General features: G+C 43.4%; 1 protein-coding gene across 1 annotated transcript in view; it reads right to left on the minus strand.

Moving 5' to 3' along the window:
- Positions 1–15,394: 15,394 nt before the first annotated feature.
- The window catches only part of LOC137905952 (neuronal-specific septin-3-like), a 38,442-nt gene continuing 32,466 nt past the window's right edge, over positions 15,395–21,370 (minus strand). Inside the window, exons 4-11 of the mRNA XM_068750237.1 lie at positions 21,100–21,228; positions 20,642–20,723; positions 20,312–20,449; positions 17,635–17,752; positions 16,976–17,071; positions 16,771–16,867; positions 16,162–16,213; positions 15,395–15,739 (exon numbers count right to left, since the gene is read on the minus strand). Coding sequence (XP_068606338.1) covers positions 15,598–15,739; positions 16,162–16,213; positions 16,771–16,867; positions 16,976–17,071; positions 17,635–17,752; positions 20,312–20,449; positions 20,642–20,723; positions 21,100–21,228 — 854 coding nt within the window. The 3' untranslated portion in view covers positions 15,395–15,597. The remainder of the gene's footprint in view (positions 15,740–16,161; positions 16,214–16,770; positions 16,868–16,975; positions 17,072–17,634; positions 17,753–20,311; positions 20,450–20,641; positions 20,724–21,099; positions 21,229–21,370) is intronic.

A 21,370-nucleotide genomic window follows, 5' to 3' on the forward strand; every position in this document is an offset into this window, starting at 1 on the left:
GCGTGAATTTAATGAATATTTTTCTTGCATGCAGACAGGTACCCGGATCGCTCTCAAAATCTAATGGGATCTAAATTAGACCAAGACCCATCTTCAGATTTCTTTTCATCCATATCCATCCAAAAGTTTTTCCGTAACCCTGCTAACAGATAGATAAACGCAGGCGAAAACATAACCTGCTTGGCGGAGGTCACATATGGGAACCTGATATTCAACAAAGCACTCCGTGCCTTTTATGAAAAGTCCTGGTTATTCCAGGCCATGCATGCCACCGGTGCCTTGGGATGTGCCTGTAAATTATATATAATATGTCATTAAACACAGGAGCCAATGACAGAGGCCTAATGAATATGGGCAACATCTCCGTTTGCAGAATCCCTAACCGGAGACACTCTATGTAGGCCACGGCATCAATCTTCATGTCAGCGCAGTCCCAACCACTATCGATGCCTCGCCATCATAAACAGATATATTATTCATGAATTAGCATTATTGTCCACTCAATTATTCAGCAGGCCTTAATCATCCGGCAGATAATATATTGCAGGTCGTGCAAAATTAGATAAAGAAAGACAACGTTATTTCAAGGGTCCCACCGTCTCGAGGCGAGTGTGAAGTGTTTTCTGCTTAAGTGGTTAGGAATTTATGAGCGGCGAGGAGTGTTCCAGAAGGGTGCTTTGGGAGAATTATTGCCATTATTAGTAAAAGTAAAAAAGATGTGATAAAGCAGCGTTGCTGAGACAAAGGAATCAGGTAAGCCTGTGATGCATTTAGATTAATGGAACAATAAGATGTGATTTTACAAGGATGATGAATTACAATTAGCACCCTGAAGACTAACCTCCTGAGTAGTAAAGAGAGCATTAATTTCTGTCAATGAATAGTCAAGGCAAGCACATGTTTATTGACGGCAATAATGATCGTTGCATGTACGCAATCGCATTTTGAATAAATCTTCTGGCAAAAATGAAACGCTGTGCCATTTGATCCCAAAACCTCACATTTTCTCTGTGTGCATCTACTTCACACCTGCTGTTCACATCTGGTTAAGCTCCATCCGCTGTCACCTCATCTGCCCTTCCTGAAACAACCTACCTTTCCCTGTTCCCCCCTCCTTGTTTTCTAGTCCACACACATTCGCCACAGAGAGCGATGAATCATTCATAGCAGCACATGATGCCCTCAGCTCTCTCCCCAGAGAGAGAGAGAGGCAGACAGCGAGATGGAGGAGAGAGGATGGGCGTAATGGACAAACTAGAAATTAAATGGTTTAAGCCAGAGGACAACGCAGTATGCGATCGATTATATATGCCTAAGAGATTGGAAGCAGCTCTTATGGGCAGGTTGGATGAGACTTTTGACAATTTGCTCAGCTTTGAGTTAACAATATTGACATTTTTCATGTAATTCATGACATCATTTTATGTGTTAAATAATACTTTGAGTGATATCAATCTTCTTCTTTGCTCAACAAATGTTTGAGCATTGGGCTGCAGACCGGTCTGAGTCCATGTCGGAACAAAAGAGGCTCAAATCAATCCAAGACAATGGAAAAACGCTCAAACCCACCAAATCATAGCTTGATGTGCCTTTTACAAAATGTGCAAACAACCTTTCTCCAAACACATGAAAGAAAACCAGTAAATTTCCTGCACTCTCTGGAATCTTTTAAACTTCCAGTCATTTTAATGGCGAAGCAGCTTTAGACTGTGAGCTGTAAACAGTGTTTTGTCTGCTATTCCAACTCAAGCACCTTTCACAAGTGCCACTCATCCCGTTCAATTTCCATTATGCTAATGTCAAATGGTTTTAAGTTGAGTGCTGTTATTTTTGTTTGATATTATTAAATATTATAATTAATAATAATAATAATTCCAGGTTTAATTATGTTTTCTTTTGCAGTGTTACAATTGGCAGCAATTCATTTGGAATTGGAATTGACTTCCATGCTCCTTCATTCATGTACACCTGATCAGGTGCAACAGTATTCATGCCCAGGTCTAATTCAAGGCTGAAATCACTTGCACCGTGCAACAACACGGATGTGTCGCATCTGCTGAAGGCAGCCGAAGGATATCCATTCATCTAACGCTATATAATACAGCTAGCAACACACTTGCCGTCCCGTGAGACCGTCCCATGCGGCGCCGGGAGAGACTGAAACAACAGCGACTCGGTGAGAGGAGTTAACTCAAGGTCAAAGAGCGCAGTGTGACTTCTTTGTGAGCAAATCTGTCCTTGTGTGTTTGATATTATCAGCAGCAGCTGGACAGTTGATAGAGGGTGACTGAAGGCTCCATTCTCTCACCAGTTCTGAATGGATTTCCCTACGAACCAGTTTGAAAACCCCTCAGATCACGTCTTCTCCTCCCTGTTTGTTCATTTTCTCTCCCTTACACTTACTTATCCAACAACAATGGAAAAATAAAATGGAATGTTTGGTCTGCACGACGTCACTTTATTTCTGTTGGGGGATTTAAGCATTGTGGCAATGATCGTTATACTGAAAAAAATCAATTTAGGAATGCACCGATTTATAAAATCTGTGAAATGAGTAGCAAATTTTTAAGAACTGCCATTGCATCATCCTCGACTCCGTGGCCACTTATAATATTAGCCTCAATAGGCGCACAACGAGGCACAAAAACAGACACATCACACCTACGGATGCTCTCACATTTTATGAGACAAAATGAACAAATGAAGGCGTGATGGCTTTCTGCAAAGTGGCTTGACCGGCCTTTTGATCAAGATAAAAAAAAAGGGAACCAGTGTGACAGGTACGGATGGAGCGAGTGCTGGAAAGTACCAAAGACTTCCAAAGGAAAGCGATTCATCCATGAAAACAACAAAGTGTTCATCTTTCTGTCAGCTCAGGCTGTGGCGAGATGGCCAGTGCTCTGCATGGCTGTCAGCTTCACAATGATACCTTAACCACTCTGTAGAGCTCTCCTACCTCTATGCGGGACGCATCTGCAGAGAAACCTGTCCTGGCAGATTGCATCCTGCTGTGAGAAAGACAAAAATGTGAAATCCACAATCCACAAATGCAGACATGACACACACAAAAAAAAGGCAGAACATAGAAAGCACACAGATACGAGAGGAGTAACAAGTGCTATTCCATTATCCTCAACCCTCCAAGACCCATGAAAGCTCATTGTGTCCATCTCAAGTGTATTCCTGTTAATGAATCCACTCACCAAGGCTTGGCTCACCCTTTCCACGCTTGTCTCCCCCTTCTCATACACAAACGCATTTAAGCGTGTGTGTGTGTGCGTGTGTGTTCTTATGCGTTTTGCATCGGTGTGTATTCCTCCACCGTTATCTCGCCAAGGTCTCAAGCTCTCTTTTTTTAGAGAGCTGGGGACAGAAGAAAAGGTGTGAGCAAGATGGAATCATATTAGCGCCGTGGATGGAGGAAGCAAAATGTGAGAGTAAAAAGAAGAAGAGAGATGATATTTGAAATATAGGTACAAAAGACAATCTGTCTTCATCTCTCTGAAGTCAAACAAACACCTGAGGCATTATGCTGTAAGGAGCAATACTATATACCCATTCTCATATTGGTCTGTGGGAACATTTCAGATCCCCTCAATTCATCATCTATGTTGCATTATTCCACCAACAGCACGAAGGAGGAGAAAAGCCTTGGAGACGACGAGCAAATTGATTACTCATATTGTGTAATTCCTGGCAGTAAACTGACACTTATTTATGTGATATATTAGCACTTTTACTGAACGGTAAATAAAAAGGGCAAGAAATAATGCAATCCCTGTGAGGTAGATGAATCCAGGTGTGGCAGCTATTCTTAAAATGAGCATTTTTAATTACACGCTTAAATGGAATTAGGTATTATTATAGGATTTTACGAGTTTATTAGGAAATAGAAAAGCACTCAGAGAGCGCAGACCTCCACCAAGCAGCTCATTCCCCTCCTAATTAGATTTACACCGTCCACATGGTGATCTGGATCATCATGAAAAGGTTCTAAATTGTTCTTGGTATCTTTATACACCAGGCATGAAAAGTCAAAGTGATTCGTAGATAATATCTATTTTTTACTGATTTTTGAATCCATAAATGGGGTTTTCAATGCTAAAATTGTATATTTTTTCCTGACTTAATGCTGGATCAGATCAGAGTTCTTTTTTTTAAAGCCTCCATTATAAGTAAATGGGAAAATCCAGATTTTCTTTGTGTCCAAAATGGGTATCGGGATCGCTCTCAAAATTCAATGGGATATAAGTAAGACGAAGACCCATCTTCAGATTTCCTTCATAAGAACAAACCGTTGAATCCGTTGACTTGCTCCGATGTGGAATTGACTCAGCTGTAAGATGATGCTTGTTAGAAATCTCTATCTCTAGTATTAAATACACAGTAGGCTGAAATGCAGTACACCCCAATCTTTCTAAAAATTGCTATAATATCCCCAATCCAGTGTCGACCCAGATGAAATTGGATGGTGAGATAGACGTCGGTCAAATTTCATAAACATCGGTCCATAATCAACTGACACATTGAGGAACAAATTTTTGAAGCTCCATCGACTGCAATGTTAACGAAAATTTCAAAGTGAAATTTCAAATCACCAAAATTTAGTCAAGTAACATTCCCAACATTTCCTTAAAATTTCATCAAGATTCATCTGTAACATTTTGAGTTATCTTGCTGAAAGACAAACAGACAGACAGATATAAAAACATAACCTATTTGGTGGAGGGTAAAACAAAACCTACGCTCTCCTTTTAGTATTTACAAGCAGGTAAACACCTTGGGCCAAGGGCCAGAACTCAGTTCCCCTGCTACCGATTGCCATGGAAATAATAGGAAGGAGATGTAAAAGCTGCAAATGGGAAAATATCAATTACGCTGCATCTGTAGGTATAAGAAAGGAGCATGGGGTATCAGAGAGAGGAAAGGCTAAATCGATTCCTCATTTAAGTGGAATCTGGCACTTTCTCCTGCAGGTATAACTTCTGTTGACCATAAACAACATCCATGATGTCATTTTAAATCCTGCATTTACTCTGCTAACAGGAAATGTTCAGCTCACCATGAATGTTTGACAGTCGGCTTTAAACGGGACAGAATCCACACAATAAACAGGTCAAACCGTGCAAATTCTCATCACAGGCTCATTTGCTCTCACACACACACACACACACACGCACGCACGCACACACTCATTTCACTGTGCAAAGGGAGCCAATTTTCCTAAGCTTGAATAAATATATAAATTAACTCTGAAATTACAGCTGGCTGGATGTTTATAATTCACTATACATCACAGGGTTTGTTATTGTTACCGCCCCCATCGCCTTGGCAATCATCATTACTTTCATTGTGGCTGTTGGCGTAGCATCATTAGCATACTGTATTGCAGTGGGTGAGGGGCGACCTGAGGTGGAATTTGTGACACATAATATTGTCATCGTGGGCCGGAACTATTCTCACGCAAACACAGCGATGCAATTCTGCAAAAAAAAAAAAAACGAACATTCTGAACGAGTGCAAATAGATGAACAAATTCAGAAAATAGGATCAGAGAAGCCTGTAATATTTAAGAGCAGCAGAGAATTAAGCCTGTGATAAGTTGACAAATCCCAGCGCCGGTGCTCTTGAGAGGATTGAGCTTCATTAACAGATAAAGAGTGGAGGAGACAGAGGAGAAGAACGAGGGGGGGTGACAGGAGACAGGGCCGCTCTTTGTTCCTCAGCCGCTACTCATTTCACTGTTATCGTCTTCATCGAGCTTTATTTGACGACGTGACCTTCACGTTAAAGGAACAGGAATCGACACCGATGCGTCTTTCATATCTCCTCCTGGGAATGTCGCCTCCAACGCTCCCTCCTGCTCTGGTGAGGATAAAGCGTGCGTGTTGCATTGACATGTCTCACTCACTCGATGATGAATGAAAGAAATTAGCCAACTTTTGCTTTACGGGAATACAGAACGAGGAGGAAAATAGAAGCAACTTTATTTTTCAACGTTTTGCACATTAATAGCTAATTTGTGGACTTTTATTATTTTAGCAGATACAATTCAAAAAGCATCAGTTACAGAAAGTACATCGAAATTCACATTTTCAATTCCAGATGCCGAAGGGAATTCTCAGTCAGAGGTCAAGACTTTAGATAGACCAGCGCAGACATGACCTCTTCTAACCTTCACCGCAGCTGATCAATAAAAAGGATGACAGACAAACACCCAGCAAGGTGCATCCCTACGGGATTGATCTGTGCTTTATTGTCACGACAACACTTGAACTTGAAATTATTCTTAAAATGACTTTCAAAAAAATATTAGAAAAAAATGAATCACATTTAAAACTTATGGTTCCTTGATCGATAAATTTAAAATAAAGTTTATGAACTTCTCCTCATATTAGGCCAGCATGAGTAGGAATAACCACAAATCTAAAATCTGATGTTTTTTTGGGGGTGTGAGATCACAGTAATGGTGGAGAAGACTGAATCCAAGCAACACAAATGTGTGTCTCGATAAACAAAGTCAAAGCATGCTGTAAAACCACCAAACTAAGGGCAGGAAAATCACTTACTGGTATCTCCAGGGTTTGTGTATACAGATGAGATCATGCCCATGTCAGCTTTTATTAATAAGAACGTAAAGGCGGTTTTCCAAGTCTGTTTTATTCATAAGGAGGCCCTGACCTCAGGAAGAAAAGGAGGCCCTGTCGTCTCTACATCTCCAACTGTCATGGAGGTGAAGTGTGTTTGCTGTCAAAAAGCCTGGTTGTGACTTTTCTATTAGACAAGTGAGACAGAAAGGCAGCCATTAGTAGGCCGTGCGTGTGTGTGTGTGTGTGTGTGTGTGTGTGTGTGTGTGTACAACTAGAGAGCGCTGTTATTTAAATCAACCCGTAGGGACGGTGTGAACCGGACGATGAACAAGGGTGTCATTTTGCAACTCACAGATCAATAACATTACAATTTCAATCTCATTGCAACCGGGGGAGGGGGGGGGGGGGCTATAACGGTAGAGAGAGTGTTAGGAAGGGGAGAATATTTCAATACGTCAACCATTATTCCTTTTGCACAATATTTTACAAGTGCACATGTTGTGCTGCTGTTAATCTCCTGCGCTCCGATTCATCCGGTGATGAATGGAAGGCCGAGGTCTTTCTAGTAAATCATTTCTCCGTCTCTCGGGTGATTGAGTAAGAGCTCCTGAGAGACGTTTAGATTGATATCGAGCCTCCTCTGATACAGAGGCTGTAACCAAACACGCCGCAACAACTAAGGACACAAAAGCACACACTCATAGTCTCATCTATTTTCTTACTGTAACAATATATTCCTGTGTCTCTTTTAATTTATAATAATAGCATGTTGGCAGCTTGGCTCTGGGGATGGAAATGTTAGCCTGTCGGTCTCCGACTGTTCATGACTCAAAAACACATTTTCACACAGACATATTGGTGATATTGGTGATCCCCTGGCTGCTGCAGTGGCAATTTAATCCACTTCAGAGTATTTATTCGCCTGATACTCCACATGCATCTCTAGGAGGTTGGGCACTATGTGCACAAATGTTCTTCCAGCACAAAAAAGATAAAAAGCACAATTAAAACAAGAGGAGATGATAAGCAAAATAGCACATGCATGTAGCATATGATAATAGCATCTGATCTTTGCCATTCTTTATATGGTCTTTGTTGTAGCAATGATTGTTGGCCATAAATCTTATACTATTAAAACTTTCTTATTTGTTTTCAAATTATGCCACTTTTGTAAATAATATTTTTGCATTTTTGCGAACTTGCTTTATTCCTGTCGGGTGTAACAACTCACCCACGAGCCCCTCTTTTGCTGTCTCCATCAACAGAACCTGTTTACGGATCATATGGCATCGCTCAGCCTCCAGTCAGTTCTGCCACGATGCTCTGCCTAACCCCTGATGTACTGTGGTCTGGGATGGCAGAGAATTAATTGCCGTTTCATTTGGCGCCGCGACAAAGTCTGCATGCTAATGGAGCCGTTTCCCTGGTAACCCACATTTAATACGGAGTCTGACGAGTAACAAATATTTGATGGCTGATTGCGATGGGTGAAATGTGGTTTTGTGGGAGATCAATTTCCCCAGAGAGCCCTGAAATGAGTGGGAAACCCCTCGCAGTTACAGTTCTGAGATCTTGACTGAGGAAGCTGTGGATTCAGCTCCGCCTGCAGACATGAAGCAATCATGGAGAGTTATGCTCTCTCTCGCCCCACCTCCTTCGCTCTCTCTTTCGCGCTCTCTTTCTATCCGATCAAACATGAACTCCACAGGGAGTAACACGCATACGCCGAGCACACCTGTGCGCCTTGTCATACAAACACAGCAGTGTGTGGGTGTGTGGGTGTGTTTAAAAGGATGCCAAGCTACAGCTTTGCCTCTGGAATCAAGCAAATTGAAGAAGATCACACACACACACACACAAACACACACACACACACACACACACACACACACCAGTTATGGAGCCCAGGAATATAAAGCAAACACTAAGGAAACTCAAAAACACAGTGTCCAGTAACTCCGTGCTGGGAATGAATCTGTGCCGATACAGGCTGGGAATCGGGAGGGGATTATCAGACATCCTTTCTTCCCTCCGCAGCAGACAGACAGACAGCCGGCGAGCCAAGATGAGCTCTATTCACTATTCCTATCTCGTAGCTGCAGCCCTGCAGGCTCATCCATCTCCATTTCCCACTCTCTGTCGTCGTGTCTCCGGCAGCAGCTCAGTGCTAATCAATCTAATTACCAACCGCAGAACGGACCCCAGACCCATCTAGCTATCTGCTGAACATACCAGACCCTCTGCATTCCCTCTGCCCCCCCCCCCCCCCCCTCAAGAGGAGAACAATTAAAAAGCACCCTGACTACTTGATGGTTTAGTGTGAAAATGATAAGAAATTGATTTTCAGTTTTATCACTGTGGTCACTAGATGGGGGGGGGGGGAATGAGACGCCACTCATCATGAGGTACACACTTGCATTCACCTCAGCTGCGTGTTTGTGGCGCTTGGAAGGAAACCTGTGAACCCGGAGCAAACCCACGCAGACGCGTGGAGAACGTACAAACTGCACAGAATGGAATCGAACCCAGAACCTACTTGCTGTGAGGCAACAGCACCACCGTCTGCACCACCGTTCAACCCAAATCTCTCCAGTGAGTCGCTGAGGGGAACAGAGTACACATTATTCACATTACTACGCTGTCCTTGCTTAATATGTTGTCAGAGAGTGAAGATAAACTTCCTGCACCCGGCCTGAACAGAACAATCCATCAAATCACAGTCCTGCTTGGCCTTTATAATAAAGCGCATCCAAGCAAAGAGAGAAAATGAGCCTGTGATTTCTCCCCCCCCCCCCCTCTGACAAACCTAAGATAATTAAACTCCAGGCGTTTCCCATTCACGACTAATTAACTCAATGAGATGGAGGCTCTAAAGTGGGCTGCTCTTAATTAAGCCGGAAAATGTGAGTTACACGTTGGTGCGGAGGGGGTTCGACGGCGTGCTCGCTCGCCCCGAGCCAGCTTTCACCTTCTCTCCTGCCCCACCATTTTCCAAGAAGCTGACCTGAGTCTCAACGGAGGAAGAGGGTAAGGAGCATTTAGTGATTCCTGCATGTACAGTACAGAATATACCATCAGATTTAATGCCTTGGATTATCACGTTACGGCGGTCATTTATTTTACATGACTCAAAGTAATGGACCCAACTCCGAGGGAATCTTCAAGGAGTTACTGATTTTACTGGTCGACATAAACCGCTAATAATAAGAACATCATTCCAACCATGAGGAGAATCTTTTCATCGATTCTATTGGCTCCTCAGGATGGCTGTTTCTAATCCACTTGTTTTTGCAGTGTTTAGATTATCACCATGTTAATGGATAGGGTGCCAACACACACACACACACACACACACACACACATAGATATTTAGCAACACCAACAACACTGTCAAGTGTTGAACAAATATGATAAAACACAGGGCAGAGCAGTCAAAGCAGTGGATGCAGATAAAATAGGGAAGTGCTGGAATTAGTATCACTTCCTCCGAGGAGGTCGTGTTTTTATCACCATTTGTCTGTCTGTTTATTCGCAGAGGGGCAACTCCTGGGATGAAGAGGAGATGATTTGAGACAGATCCAGATAAAGGTGTTTGAAATCAGAAATCATCAGATGGCAAGAAAAGGCGAGGCCTCAAATCATAACCTAAGTTCAGCGTCAAAACACTGACGGAAATACAATATTTGACAACAAATCTATTCTATTCAAGAGAAGAGTTTTGCTGTGGCTCTTTCTACACCAGACAACAATTACCTGGCAGCACAATAGACACTGAATTTGATTGACAGGTAAAAACATGATTTGTTGCTTATAATCAAGAATCCATATATACAACAGGACTAACGCTTTGCTTTAATTAGGGCTCAAGGTGTCGCTGTCAAATACACAGAAAAACTGTCAGATAATCAATATTCCCGCTCCTCTTATTGTCTGCACAACTTCAGCTCCCTAAATAGAACTCCTCTTATAAGACAGCCATCGATCAATAGCCTCCCACAGTCAGCATCTGAAGGTGCTTTTATTGTCAGCGGTATAGTGGGTGGAAACAGCACAGCTGTGTGTGTGTGTGTGTGTGTGTGTGTGGAGACTTGAAAACGTACACCAGGCCTAACAATGTTGAATATCTCTGAGGTGACGCAGAGACAGCGGGAACAAAGTGGAGACTGAGGCGCAGCAGAGATGAAGAGGAGGAGGCGTCTTGGTAGAAGAGCACAGAGTGAAGTTATGGAGGGATCCTCTAATAAAGAGTGTGTTCTCCCTCTGCCTCTCACTGCAGGCGGAGAGAGGACGGCGTTATTGGTTCATATCTGACTGACTGACGCAGCCACGGGGGGGTGGGGGGGGGTGGGGTGTCAGCAATCACACAATATTAAACCTTCACCATATCAAACCTTTCAAATAAGTCCATGGAGCGGGAGTGAGAGCCCTGCAGACAGGCGGCAATAAATAAATGTACTTTTTCAGTCAATCTAACGGCATCTTTGGAATATTAGAGGGCGAGGAGGTGAGACTGGATTAGTCGAAGCTTTGCTCTTCAGGAATGCCGCCGCCCATATCCCGATTGACTACCTGTCCTGAGATTTGTTTAATTAGTTGTGTATCGGTGATCGGTTTGTTATTCCTGTCAACTTGGCTGTTGAGTCTGAGATCCAATAGGGAAATAAAAGGGAACACACACACACACATCCACATTGTGCTGTTTGTGCTCAGCGTCTCGGGAGATGACAGCTCCGTTACCTTGGTGACAAAAAGATGGAAACACAATCAACTAGGACTTATTGTTTGAATTGTTTGAACTCCAAAGGTGGCAGCCGGATGGCTGTCTGCTCCAAGGTTAACAGCGGGAATGCTCTGACATCACGATCACCATTTATCTTGCAGAGACCCATAAACTTTTTTTTTTATTTGTCTATACATGTATCTTTGCAGAACTCAAGTTGTTTGCATCAAACTTCCTGTCAACCCTTTGCTGCGCTCTCCTTCCTGCTCATCCAACATTTCCAGAGCGGAGGAAGGAGGGTTAGAGTTTATTGTTTCTGTTTCTATTCAAGTGTGTGTGTCGTGTACGTTTCAACTATTCAAGCGTCCGCTCCCCTCTACCCTGTGCCACCATTGAAAGTGAAGCGCAACCAAGAGGAAAATTAATTTCTCATTGGATTGGATCTGTTGGCGTGCATGCAGACGATACGTATATACACAAACAGACACACAAACACACCACAGGTGAGCTCAGCATACACACACACACACACACACACACACTGGGCCTTTTCTTGGTGCATTAAGTCCTACAAATTCCTCCACTTATCTTTTCAATTAGCATTTCTTTCATTAAAATATAGCACAGAGGTTTTTTCAATCAGATTGGTTAATTCTCTTCACGTTGCTCAAACATGAAGCCTCCGTCATCCGATTCACTTCAACGTCCCAAAATTAAGCAATTGTTTCGTGTGTGCGTGCGTGCTGCAAAAATATCTGACAGCCAGAGGCTTGTCAGCCGATCGACAACGTGTGCGACCTAGAATCAGGATTGAAATCACTCCAGACTGCTCAGACCGAAGAAGCCTACAGCTCGACTGCAGGTCCGGCCACCTGACAGCTGCTCTCTTCTGTGTTTTGCCCAGTGAGGCGTCCATGACGCCAAACCTCAACGACGTGGACGTCCGCCCACACTCTGAGCTGAGAGCAGCAGATACAGATGAACACCACACATTTGCAAAGCTTCCAGACAGGCGAACATTTCAAGCGTTCTCTGCAGAAGGTTTGCACAGAAACATTCATTCACCAGCTCGCTTGCATTCATTTTCCATCAAGGCAGCATAATCGTTTAATTAGCCAGACTAGTTTAATTACTCGCAGCAATTAGCCAGAGGCTGGAGCTACCAGCGATGCTCGCCTTTGTTTCCTCCCCCCCCCCTCCCTCCCTCTCTCTCTCTCTCTCTCTCTGGTGTTTTCCAGCAGTGTGTCGACCAGCATGCCAATGCATTACAAAGAGCAGCACGCTGCATCACTGCCAGTGACCGGCATCGCTTAGACGCTGGAGGAGTTTATTCACACGATAACACGACCCTGTGAAGCCGCTGTATGTCATCTTTAAAAGCCTCTCTCCCACTACAGCAGTTCCGATTTCTTCACCCGGATCATGTTTTAGTTTTCTTTTAACCAAACCAGCATCATGTGCAGATCAACGCAAACCCACTTCCTCCCTCTGTTCAGCTGGCTTAATTGAATTGGCAGCTGACTTTTAATCAAGAGCCGGGCAGATTTTACATAAAGCCTGATTATTTGAATACAGTCGCCCACCTCCCGCCGCCCCCGCCCATGTCTGACTGCCTGGCACACGGCCAGGGGAGGAACCAGACAGACAGAAATAAGAGGAAGAGGAGGAGAGAAGAGAAACATCGGGGAAGTAGGGGGGATAAATGGGGGCAAGTGGGGGGGGGGGCTGCCATGCACACATCCCCAAAAGAAAGCATGGAAACACCACAATCAGTGTGTACGTGCACAGAAATATCTGCTGACTCTGTAAGCAAGTCAGCCAATTAAAATGTCGCATTGCAACGCTTCTACTTCCTCTACAAATTAGCAGCACATGGCTGCTATGCAGATGAGCAGGCTGGACTTAACATAACATTACACCTGAGCAGCTCCCTGTGCTGCTGGAGGAGAAACAGAGCCACACTTCACCGCCTGACAAGACACTGGCGCCGCCTGCGTCTTCATGCACTGAAGCAGGAGTATTAGTCCTGTTCAGAATGCTCTGATGTGTCCCATCCATCACTGCAGCACTGGGCGTGTCTGATGAGCCGAGTGTCGATGCCGCTGCTTCCAATTGCGGCGGGGAGAAAAGGAGCACGAGAACACAACGTTTCGACTTTGGGCTTGTCTGATGGTAGGATGGTGTGGGTGCTGCAAGCGATTCGCCAACTTCTGCTGCCGAATGTGGACGATGTAGCAGATGGAAGACATTCCAGAATCTGACATTCGTTAAGGGTCAAGCAAAGTAAACATTTAATAGAAAAATGCACAGAGAGGATGATGCAGTTCAAGTGTTTGAAATGTGACACAACAGCTTGACCCAAGATCAACAAAAGCAACATACGGAGCACTTTACTAATTTGATCCCAATTATGAACTGAAACTGATGCATTATTTTGAATTTCAAGACCAAAAGTAACAGAAATCACCCTAAAGCTGTCGGTGGGCTTCTGGTATCATTACCTCCGCCGAGGTGTCCTTTAATAACTCAACATTTAATAAGCTAACATCAGTGAATTCCCACTTCACTGGTTGATTCCTGCGATTAAACGGGAACCTTTTTCTGGAGCAGAATAAAATGCAGTCAAGAAAACCTCCATTCTGGATTTGAATATTTCTACTAAGACCCCCCTTAAGTTTCTTCTTCATGGAATTCCCGATCACAACAATCCATGCCTGATTAGTTTGGCTACATTCTGATGTCATCACATCTACAAGCTGCTCAGTAGCCTCGCCTGGAGGCTTCCTCCTCACCTGTACTGAAGAAGAGAAACACTGAAGCACTCTGCTAATCAACCAAGCACTGACGATGCAGGTGGCCTTTCAGATTTAGGAAACTAATCAAGGAAAAGCTTGATGACATTTGGCAGGTAAATTGCTCCAGTACACAAATTACACCTGCAGTTATATCCTACTGGGATCCAGTACAGCAGAAATGATCTCGTGGTCTTCAGCGGTCGGAAAGTCATAAAATATACTGATGTCAGGACACATTGTTAAACACTAAAATATGCAATAAAAACATCTGAGAAAGTATATATTATCATAAGTCTTTATTTCTTTAAAATAAGATTAAGGAAACTTTGTTAATAATACAAGTACAAAAAAATTGCATTGAACACAGAAGAATATACAAGACAGCGACAGCATAGGTAATTATACTATACGGTTCAAAAAGATAAACATCCTTGGTATATTATGGAAAACTGGAGTAAAATATGCCTGGTCGATGGAGGAATAGATTTATTTCCAGATAAGTGGAGGGAAAAGGACTGATAAATGTTTAAATGTAACTCAACTTGGTGCCAACAGACCTGTTCTCTTTCCAGTTTCAGCCGACGCAAACGGTCTCCAATAAATAAGGCACCAAGATGGCCCCAAACACAGGAAAAGAATGTGTGTATGAATAATCAACATAAACGGAGTAAAACGGATCACAAGCGGTCACATTTTATATCGTGCATAAATACTTATTCACCTTAAAGCACTCTTAAGATATTTCTATTAATAGACAATGACATAATGGCTGGGAATTTAAAAAGATGGCAAAGGCCTTTCATCCATATGTATACGACAACTATTTAGCGATTAAAGCAAAACAGCTTGTGACGGAAAAGAGAAAGTCAAACATAGGATCTATACGATGTGCCATTTAATAACCGTTTTGTATAACAATGGAGAGAGCCGAGTGAGACTGGATCACACAGAGACTCAACTACCGTTTGTGTGTCACATGTTGGCGACATGCTTAGCGGCACCCTCCCAACATGATTGTCAACGATCAAGTGCAATAGAGATCATCAACTCCGACATATTGGTGATACAGCCGTGTGCATAAAGACAGGAAACTGAGCTCCTGCTACGAGAAAGTGGAAGTAAAAGCGGATGAGATTGGTAAGGCATTTCTGATACTGACAGACACCGAGAGTCAGTCTGTCCTGTTTGGCACCACAAGAGTTAATTGTAGGACCTGGAAGCAGGTTAAAAACATTTAAAATAAAAATCAAGCTGCAGCACATTCCACTGAAGCTCTTCACTCTGTCAGCAATAGTGAGAGGATAATATTTATTAATAAGGCAAATAAACAGACATGAACAGTCCTTTGAGCGGCCCAGAGTCACCGGACAGAAAGTCCCTGTGGCAGGTTCTTTAGGTTTCTACCCCACCTGAGAGGAGGTGGATGGTTCGGTGGGACAAAGTCTCAGAGCAAACACCCAGCCGAGGCCGGCTGCAGCGAAGACGGCATCGCCTACATCTCATGGACAATGAGATGACGCTCTGGGATCCCATTGGCGTGACTCGCCACTCTGTTATTCTCATTGAGGCGCCTCACGCGGTACATTTCGTAGTGGATGCTGCTGGTGATGTCCTTGATGTTTTGCATATGGGTCCTGAAAGAATACGCACATATAAAAGACAATGAGAGAACGGCAAGGAAACGTTTTACTGCACAGAAAAAAAAAAAAGGAAAAATTGAGATGAGACAAAATGCTGCCCATCTTCCACATTTTAAACTTACATTACATGGTCTTGTAATGAACTTTCACTTGTGTTAAAACCTCACTGAGCATTTACTGGGAATGAATATAAGTTAAATAAAAATACCAATTATGTAGGACTCTGGATTATTCGAGGGTACTAATTTGATTCAGTTCTGAGTAAATGAACTTGTTAGGAGTTAAAAACATAAATTAAAGTTGAAATCAGAGAATTTATTCTCTCAGGAACTTTTCTGAGTGTATCTTTTAACACTAATAATTTTAATACACATTTTAATCATTGAATTGGATATGTTGAGACAAAGTTCCCTCACCTGATGAGGAGATCCCGTAAATAGGCAAACTCACAGTGGGCTATGTTCTCAACTGAAAGAGAGACAGAGGGAGAGAGAGACTGTCGTGAATGGTCATAAACATAAATAATTAAAAAAAGGAAGTTAAAACACATCGAGGACGTTTTGACTGGTCAAAACGTCCAAAAACACAGACAGAACTGTTGTTTCAACAAAGTTTCCACTAGTTGGATCAACCATTGCAGATCCCTGCTGTCAACTTCAACCTCTAAAAGACAAGAGACTATCAGTTTAAATAGGTGTGTGTGTGTGTGTGTGTGAGAGAGAGAGAGACAATCCCTGCAGTAAATTAAACTTCCTAAATGATGCCCTGATAGAGTGCTGATGGTTCCTGTCTCCAGCAGTCAACAGTTAAATAAGACAAACGAGCAGGAACGAAGTGAACAATATACTGGGCTGGTTCACGATTGGCCAATAGATGAACACGTTCAACTTTGAAAAGCAGGAACAAATCATGACTGATCTCTTTCATGTTAGGGTACAGGATTATTTTTACTTGACTCTTAAAGCAAATTCAAATGATTGAAAAAACAAAAGGTGACTTGTGAGGAAGGAAGAGGAGAGACTTACCTTCAATGGTTCCCCACTTGGTTTTCCTCCCCAGCAGCCTCCTGCCATTGACCTGGTACTCCTGGTCACTGCCCACCACAGCGAACGGTATCATCTCCTTCGAACGTTACAGAAAGATCAATAAAGTCAAACAGTCTATAATGATACTGATAATCTGCTGCCACATTGCCCCTTGAGACCCAGAGCTTTAAAAATCATCCCTCACCCTGATCTTCTCATTGATCATTCGGTCTTCTGCGTCCTCGTCAAACTCTTTTTGGGGGTACACGTCAATCCCGTTGGCTCGCAGCTCTTCCCGTATCTGGTCAGAGCATGTTCAAATTTAAAGAAACAAAAACAACCTTTTAACCTGCAACAGCTTTGAAAAGGTACAAACCGAGTAAGGAGACAGACGCATCAGTTGAAGCCTCGAGAGACACCAAGCAAATGTAGGAAAATTGGCAAAGTGCACTGATTAGAGTGGTATTAAGGCTAATCTGCCTTCTAATCTACTCTTAAAAGTTTGGGATTACTTGTTAATTGCTTTCCGTGTACAAACAAAACCTCATAAAATGGCTAGGTATGCAAAACCCTGTGCGCACACCAAATATGCTATGTACATACACAACAAGGTTAGAAAAGAAAAACCCTTGAGGTCAGAGGCAATGAAAACATGCAAATGTCTGCAGCAGTACTGGTGACCATGAAGAGGATGTGAAGAAGGTAAAGGGTACAAAACAGGAACCATGTATTCATGTATTCTGATAAAAGTACAGGAATGCAGTAACCAAACAATCACAACTTATTCAGGCTTTGGGCATTACTTCAAAAGCATGAATAAACTGCAAGGGTGAAGAAGTATTAAAGAAGAAACAAAGAGCTCACCTTCTTTTTGAAGAAGTCTCTCTCCTCCAGGGTGAGTGTGTCCGCCTTAGCGATGACGGGGACAATATTCACCACTTTACTGAGACGTCTCATGAATTCTACATCAAGCGGCCTCAGACTGAGGTGGAAAGAGAAGCAGACGTCGGATGAAACAAAGGTCCAACTGCATTAAACGTGTGATACATGCTTCTTCCAGCAGAGGGCAGATGCTCCCAACAACTGTCCCCCACAGGCAGGACCTCTTGTTCCTGCCCTGTGTTTTACTATTCCAACTGTTGGAGCCAGAACCTAACCACAATGCGTTTGAATTGAGTGGCTGAAGCCTCTTCCTGGGTTCGACATGCATAGAGTCTGTACAGAAGGTGCAGCCGTGCATTCTGGCCCGGCTAACATTGTTTTCCTGTAACGCCTTGAGATGCAAGAAAAGCATAATTTGCAAACAGTTATCCGCACATCACAGAATTCTTTGAAAATGCAAAAAAAAGAGACTATAAAAATAACACCATTCAATTGTTAATTTGATGCCTTACTGGTAAAAAAATATTTTTTTCCTTCAGAGAAAAACAATTAGGATTTGTGGTTCGGAGTTTCTCACAGATACCCCCCAAGTTCTTCACTCTCTGCCCCAGCAGGTGGTGCTGCAGGCAAATTTATACAGGAGGACGAGCCTCTTTTGGTAAAAAAAAAAAAGAATATGTCATCATCATGCCACATGAACCAGTTACCGGTCACTTTTTCCATTCAGTGAATCCCTTCAGGAAGGAGGAACACAAACCCAACAGGTGTCCTTTCATTAAGTGTCGATACGGTTCAAGCCGCTCCCCGTCAACATAAGGGATGAGCGGCTCCATTCCGACCTCTCCACCCTACCTGAGCCCAGCTGCCTGACATGGGAATCTCATTCCGCTTTGCTGAACTGAGCAATGAGGCAATATGATATTTATCCCATATCAGGGAACAGCGCTAATGATGCTGGAGACGCTCCAGCATCTGCTCCATTAGTCCTCGACCACGGGGAGGCCAGGCTTTGGCAGATCTCATCGCTTTGTGACACAATTGATCTAATTTCATCGATGGATACAAGTGGCTGAAATGAGCTTCCTTTGTAGAAAGAGTAGAACCGCCGCTGTTTGCCATCAGAAGAGCCAGTTGTTTGGACATTTCCATGACGACAGTGCAACTATTCAAGGAGGCATTATGTGGGTAAAGTGACCAGGTTGCGAAACTAAACAGTTACTATATCACCTGAATAAATACTGGTTAAATGACTTCAGACCGAGGCTCACAGCGGTACCTGCTGTCATGGAGGAAAGGAAAGGCTTGTGCCAAAGAGGATGTGATATCTCCTGGATTCATTTCTGAAGCAAGACGTGCTGTTAACATGTTGTGCGTTAGATGAAAAGCACATTTAGGGAAGATGCTGGTTTGTTAGGCAGGGTTTATAAAGAAGTGCAGTGCTTTTATAAAACGTGTCTTGTTTTTGCACATATTTAAAAACCATACTGGCCACTGCCAACAAGTTTCTCACTACAATCACAAAAAGGCACACTGAAAAAGGAAAAAGAGAAATGGATTGGAAGCTCCCAGAGCCTCACACAGACTCTCTGTCTCTCCCGTCCTTCCTGCCTCTCTCCCATTAGTCTTCTTAAGGAAAACCCTGAGCAGCTGCCGGCCGGCCCATGTGACATCTGCAGCGTTGGAGCAACATGAAGCGCTGGATGGGGTGCGGAGTCGGGACCGTTTCACGCCAGCCGTCCGCTTCAGGAACAACCGGCCGTGATACACAAGCACAACATTTGAATGGTGCTCTACGGTTAACTGTTAACGGCAGCTGAACACGTTCCCAAGACCAGCTGCTGCACTCATAGTTACACAAACTAATAGCTATAAAATCACTTGTACACACGAGACTGTATCCACGCCCCCCCCCCCCCCCACCTCCCTCCAAATTCACTCTGTTAGTATATCTGGAACAGTGAGAGGCTGAAGCCACGGTTTTACGGTTCAATCACAGCCAGATGTGAGTCTGTAAGACATCCAGGAGGACAAACATGGGACATGGAGCCGCTCCAGGGCCTGGCAAATGCAGCCCCCCTTTCCACTCCGCGTTTCTGTGCAGACGAGTGGCGTAGTTCTGGGATATATCAAATATGTGGCATTGTGCAAAGTGGAAACGTGTCGGGACGTGCGTGTGATTCAACTATCAGCGGCATGAAAGCGGCAGGATGTTTCAGATTGCTTCACATTGAACATTACGCATGAGTGCATGATCCAATAGGATTTGCTCAATACACAGTATTGTTCATAGTAACTGTCCCGTTACACTGAAAATATAAAAAGCAGATTGTCGATTTCATGCATCTCCGCTGCTGTGCTGTTCATTGATTCGCAGTGTCATCTCGTTTATGTGCCAGATTTCATGAATACTACACATCGGGGGAGATGAGAAACATTCTCAGCTGCCGAAAGTGACATCAGCATGAGAACAGAAATGGAAAGTTTCCTCATTCTGAAAGCTCAACTTTCACATTCATTTTTCAAAAATCCTCCGCGTTGCACCCTTGTATCGAAATCGAAATGTACTGGCCAAGACCGACGCGTCACGACTGTGATCCTCAGTTTAAGAACATTTCTACGCGCTCAAGTGTCTATTTTTATAATTAATCCCCGTTCGTACCAGTGTCCGGTCGGAGGGATGAAGTATATGCAGCAGTGGACTCTGGAGTCTGGAATCCTCTTCTTCCTGTTGATGTTGATCTCCTCCTGCAGGTACACTTCGTATTGGTCGTTAATGAACTTCATGATGGGCTGCCAGCTGGACCCACGCAGACGTGAATTGATCAGGGAGGAAAGGGAAGAGATGGAGAGATAAGAGGAAAGGGTAGACGGAGCAGAACAAATGAGGAAATGTGAATCGACAGGAAAAGCAAGGAGAAAATACGGATCCCAATCCGGCTCGATATAAATTTACGTTGTTTACAGACATGATGGCAGAATGGTAGCTTACCAGTTCTCATTGTTGATCTGGTCTCCAAAGCCTGGTGTGTCAATAACTGTCAGCTTCATTCTCACCCCCTTTTCTTCAATATCTGCACACACACACACACACACACACACACACACACAGCCAAACATCACCAGCACACATTAATACACAAATGAACAACTAGTGAGCAAGGAGATGTAAAAAGCTCGACTGTTTTGTTCCACTGTCTGAAATGTATAACAAACAATATAAGTTAAAGAAGAGAATAAAGAAAAGCAGAGTGGAAAAAAAGGTAGTGCAAATATTTGGAGTTTCAAGACGGTATGTAAACTGTTATAATGGCCGACAAAGGGAAAAGTGTAAATACTTTGAAAGAGTGAAGAAAAGCAATGCCTGAGAGAGAGGCGCACTTTGGCTGACAGACGCGTAGAGACAGACAGGAAACAGAGGGGGTGCAGGGGACAGTGGAGGGTCCATACCATGACTGATGGACTTTATTTCGATTGTTTTGGGGATCTTCTCCTGGGCCGTGGCCAGCACAGACTTACGGCTGACTTTTGATTTGAACAGCGTGTTCATCAGAGTCGACTTTCCCAGACCGCTCTGTCCTGCAATAAATCCAGAGAAAGGCAGGCAGGCAATAAGACGCCATAATAAATTCAGACAGGACGACGCTTAAAACTGCGGGTCGGTCAGTCGTTGCACTCGGACGATTGAAGAGCTGCACTTCTCTGTCTGTATAAGCACTGG

The sequence above is a fragment of the Brachionichthys hirsutus genome, chromosome 16 (genome assembly GCF_040956055.1).
Source record: "Brachionichthys hirsutus isolate HB-005 chromosome 16, CSIRO-AGI_Bhir_v1, whole genome shotgun sequence".
NCBI classification, from domain to species: Eukaryota; Metazoa; Chordata; class Actinopteri; order Lophiiformes; family Brachionichthyidae; genus Brachionichthys; species Brachionichthys hirsutus.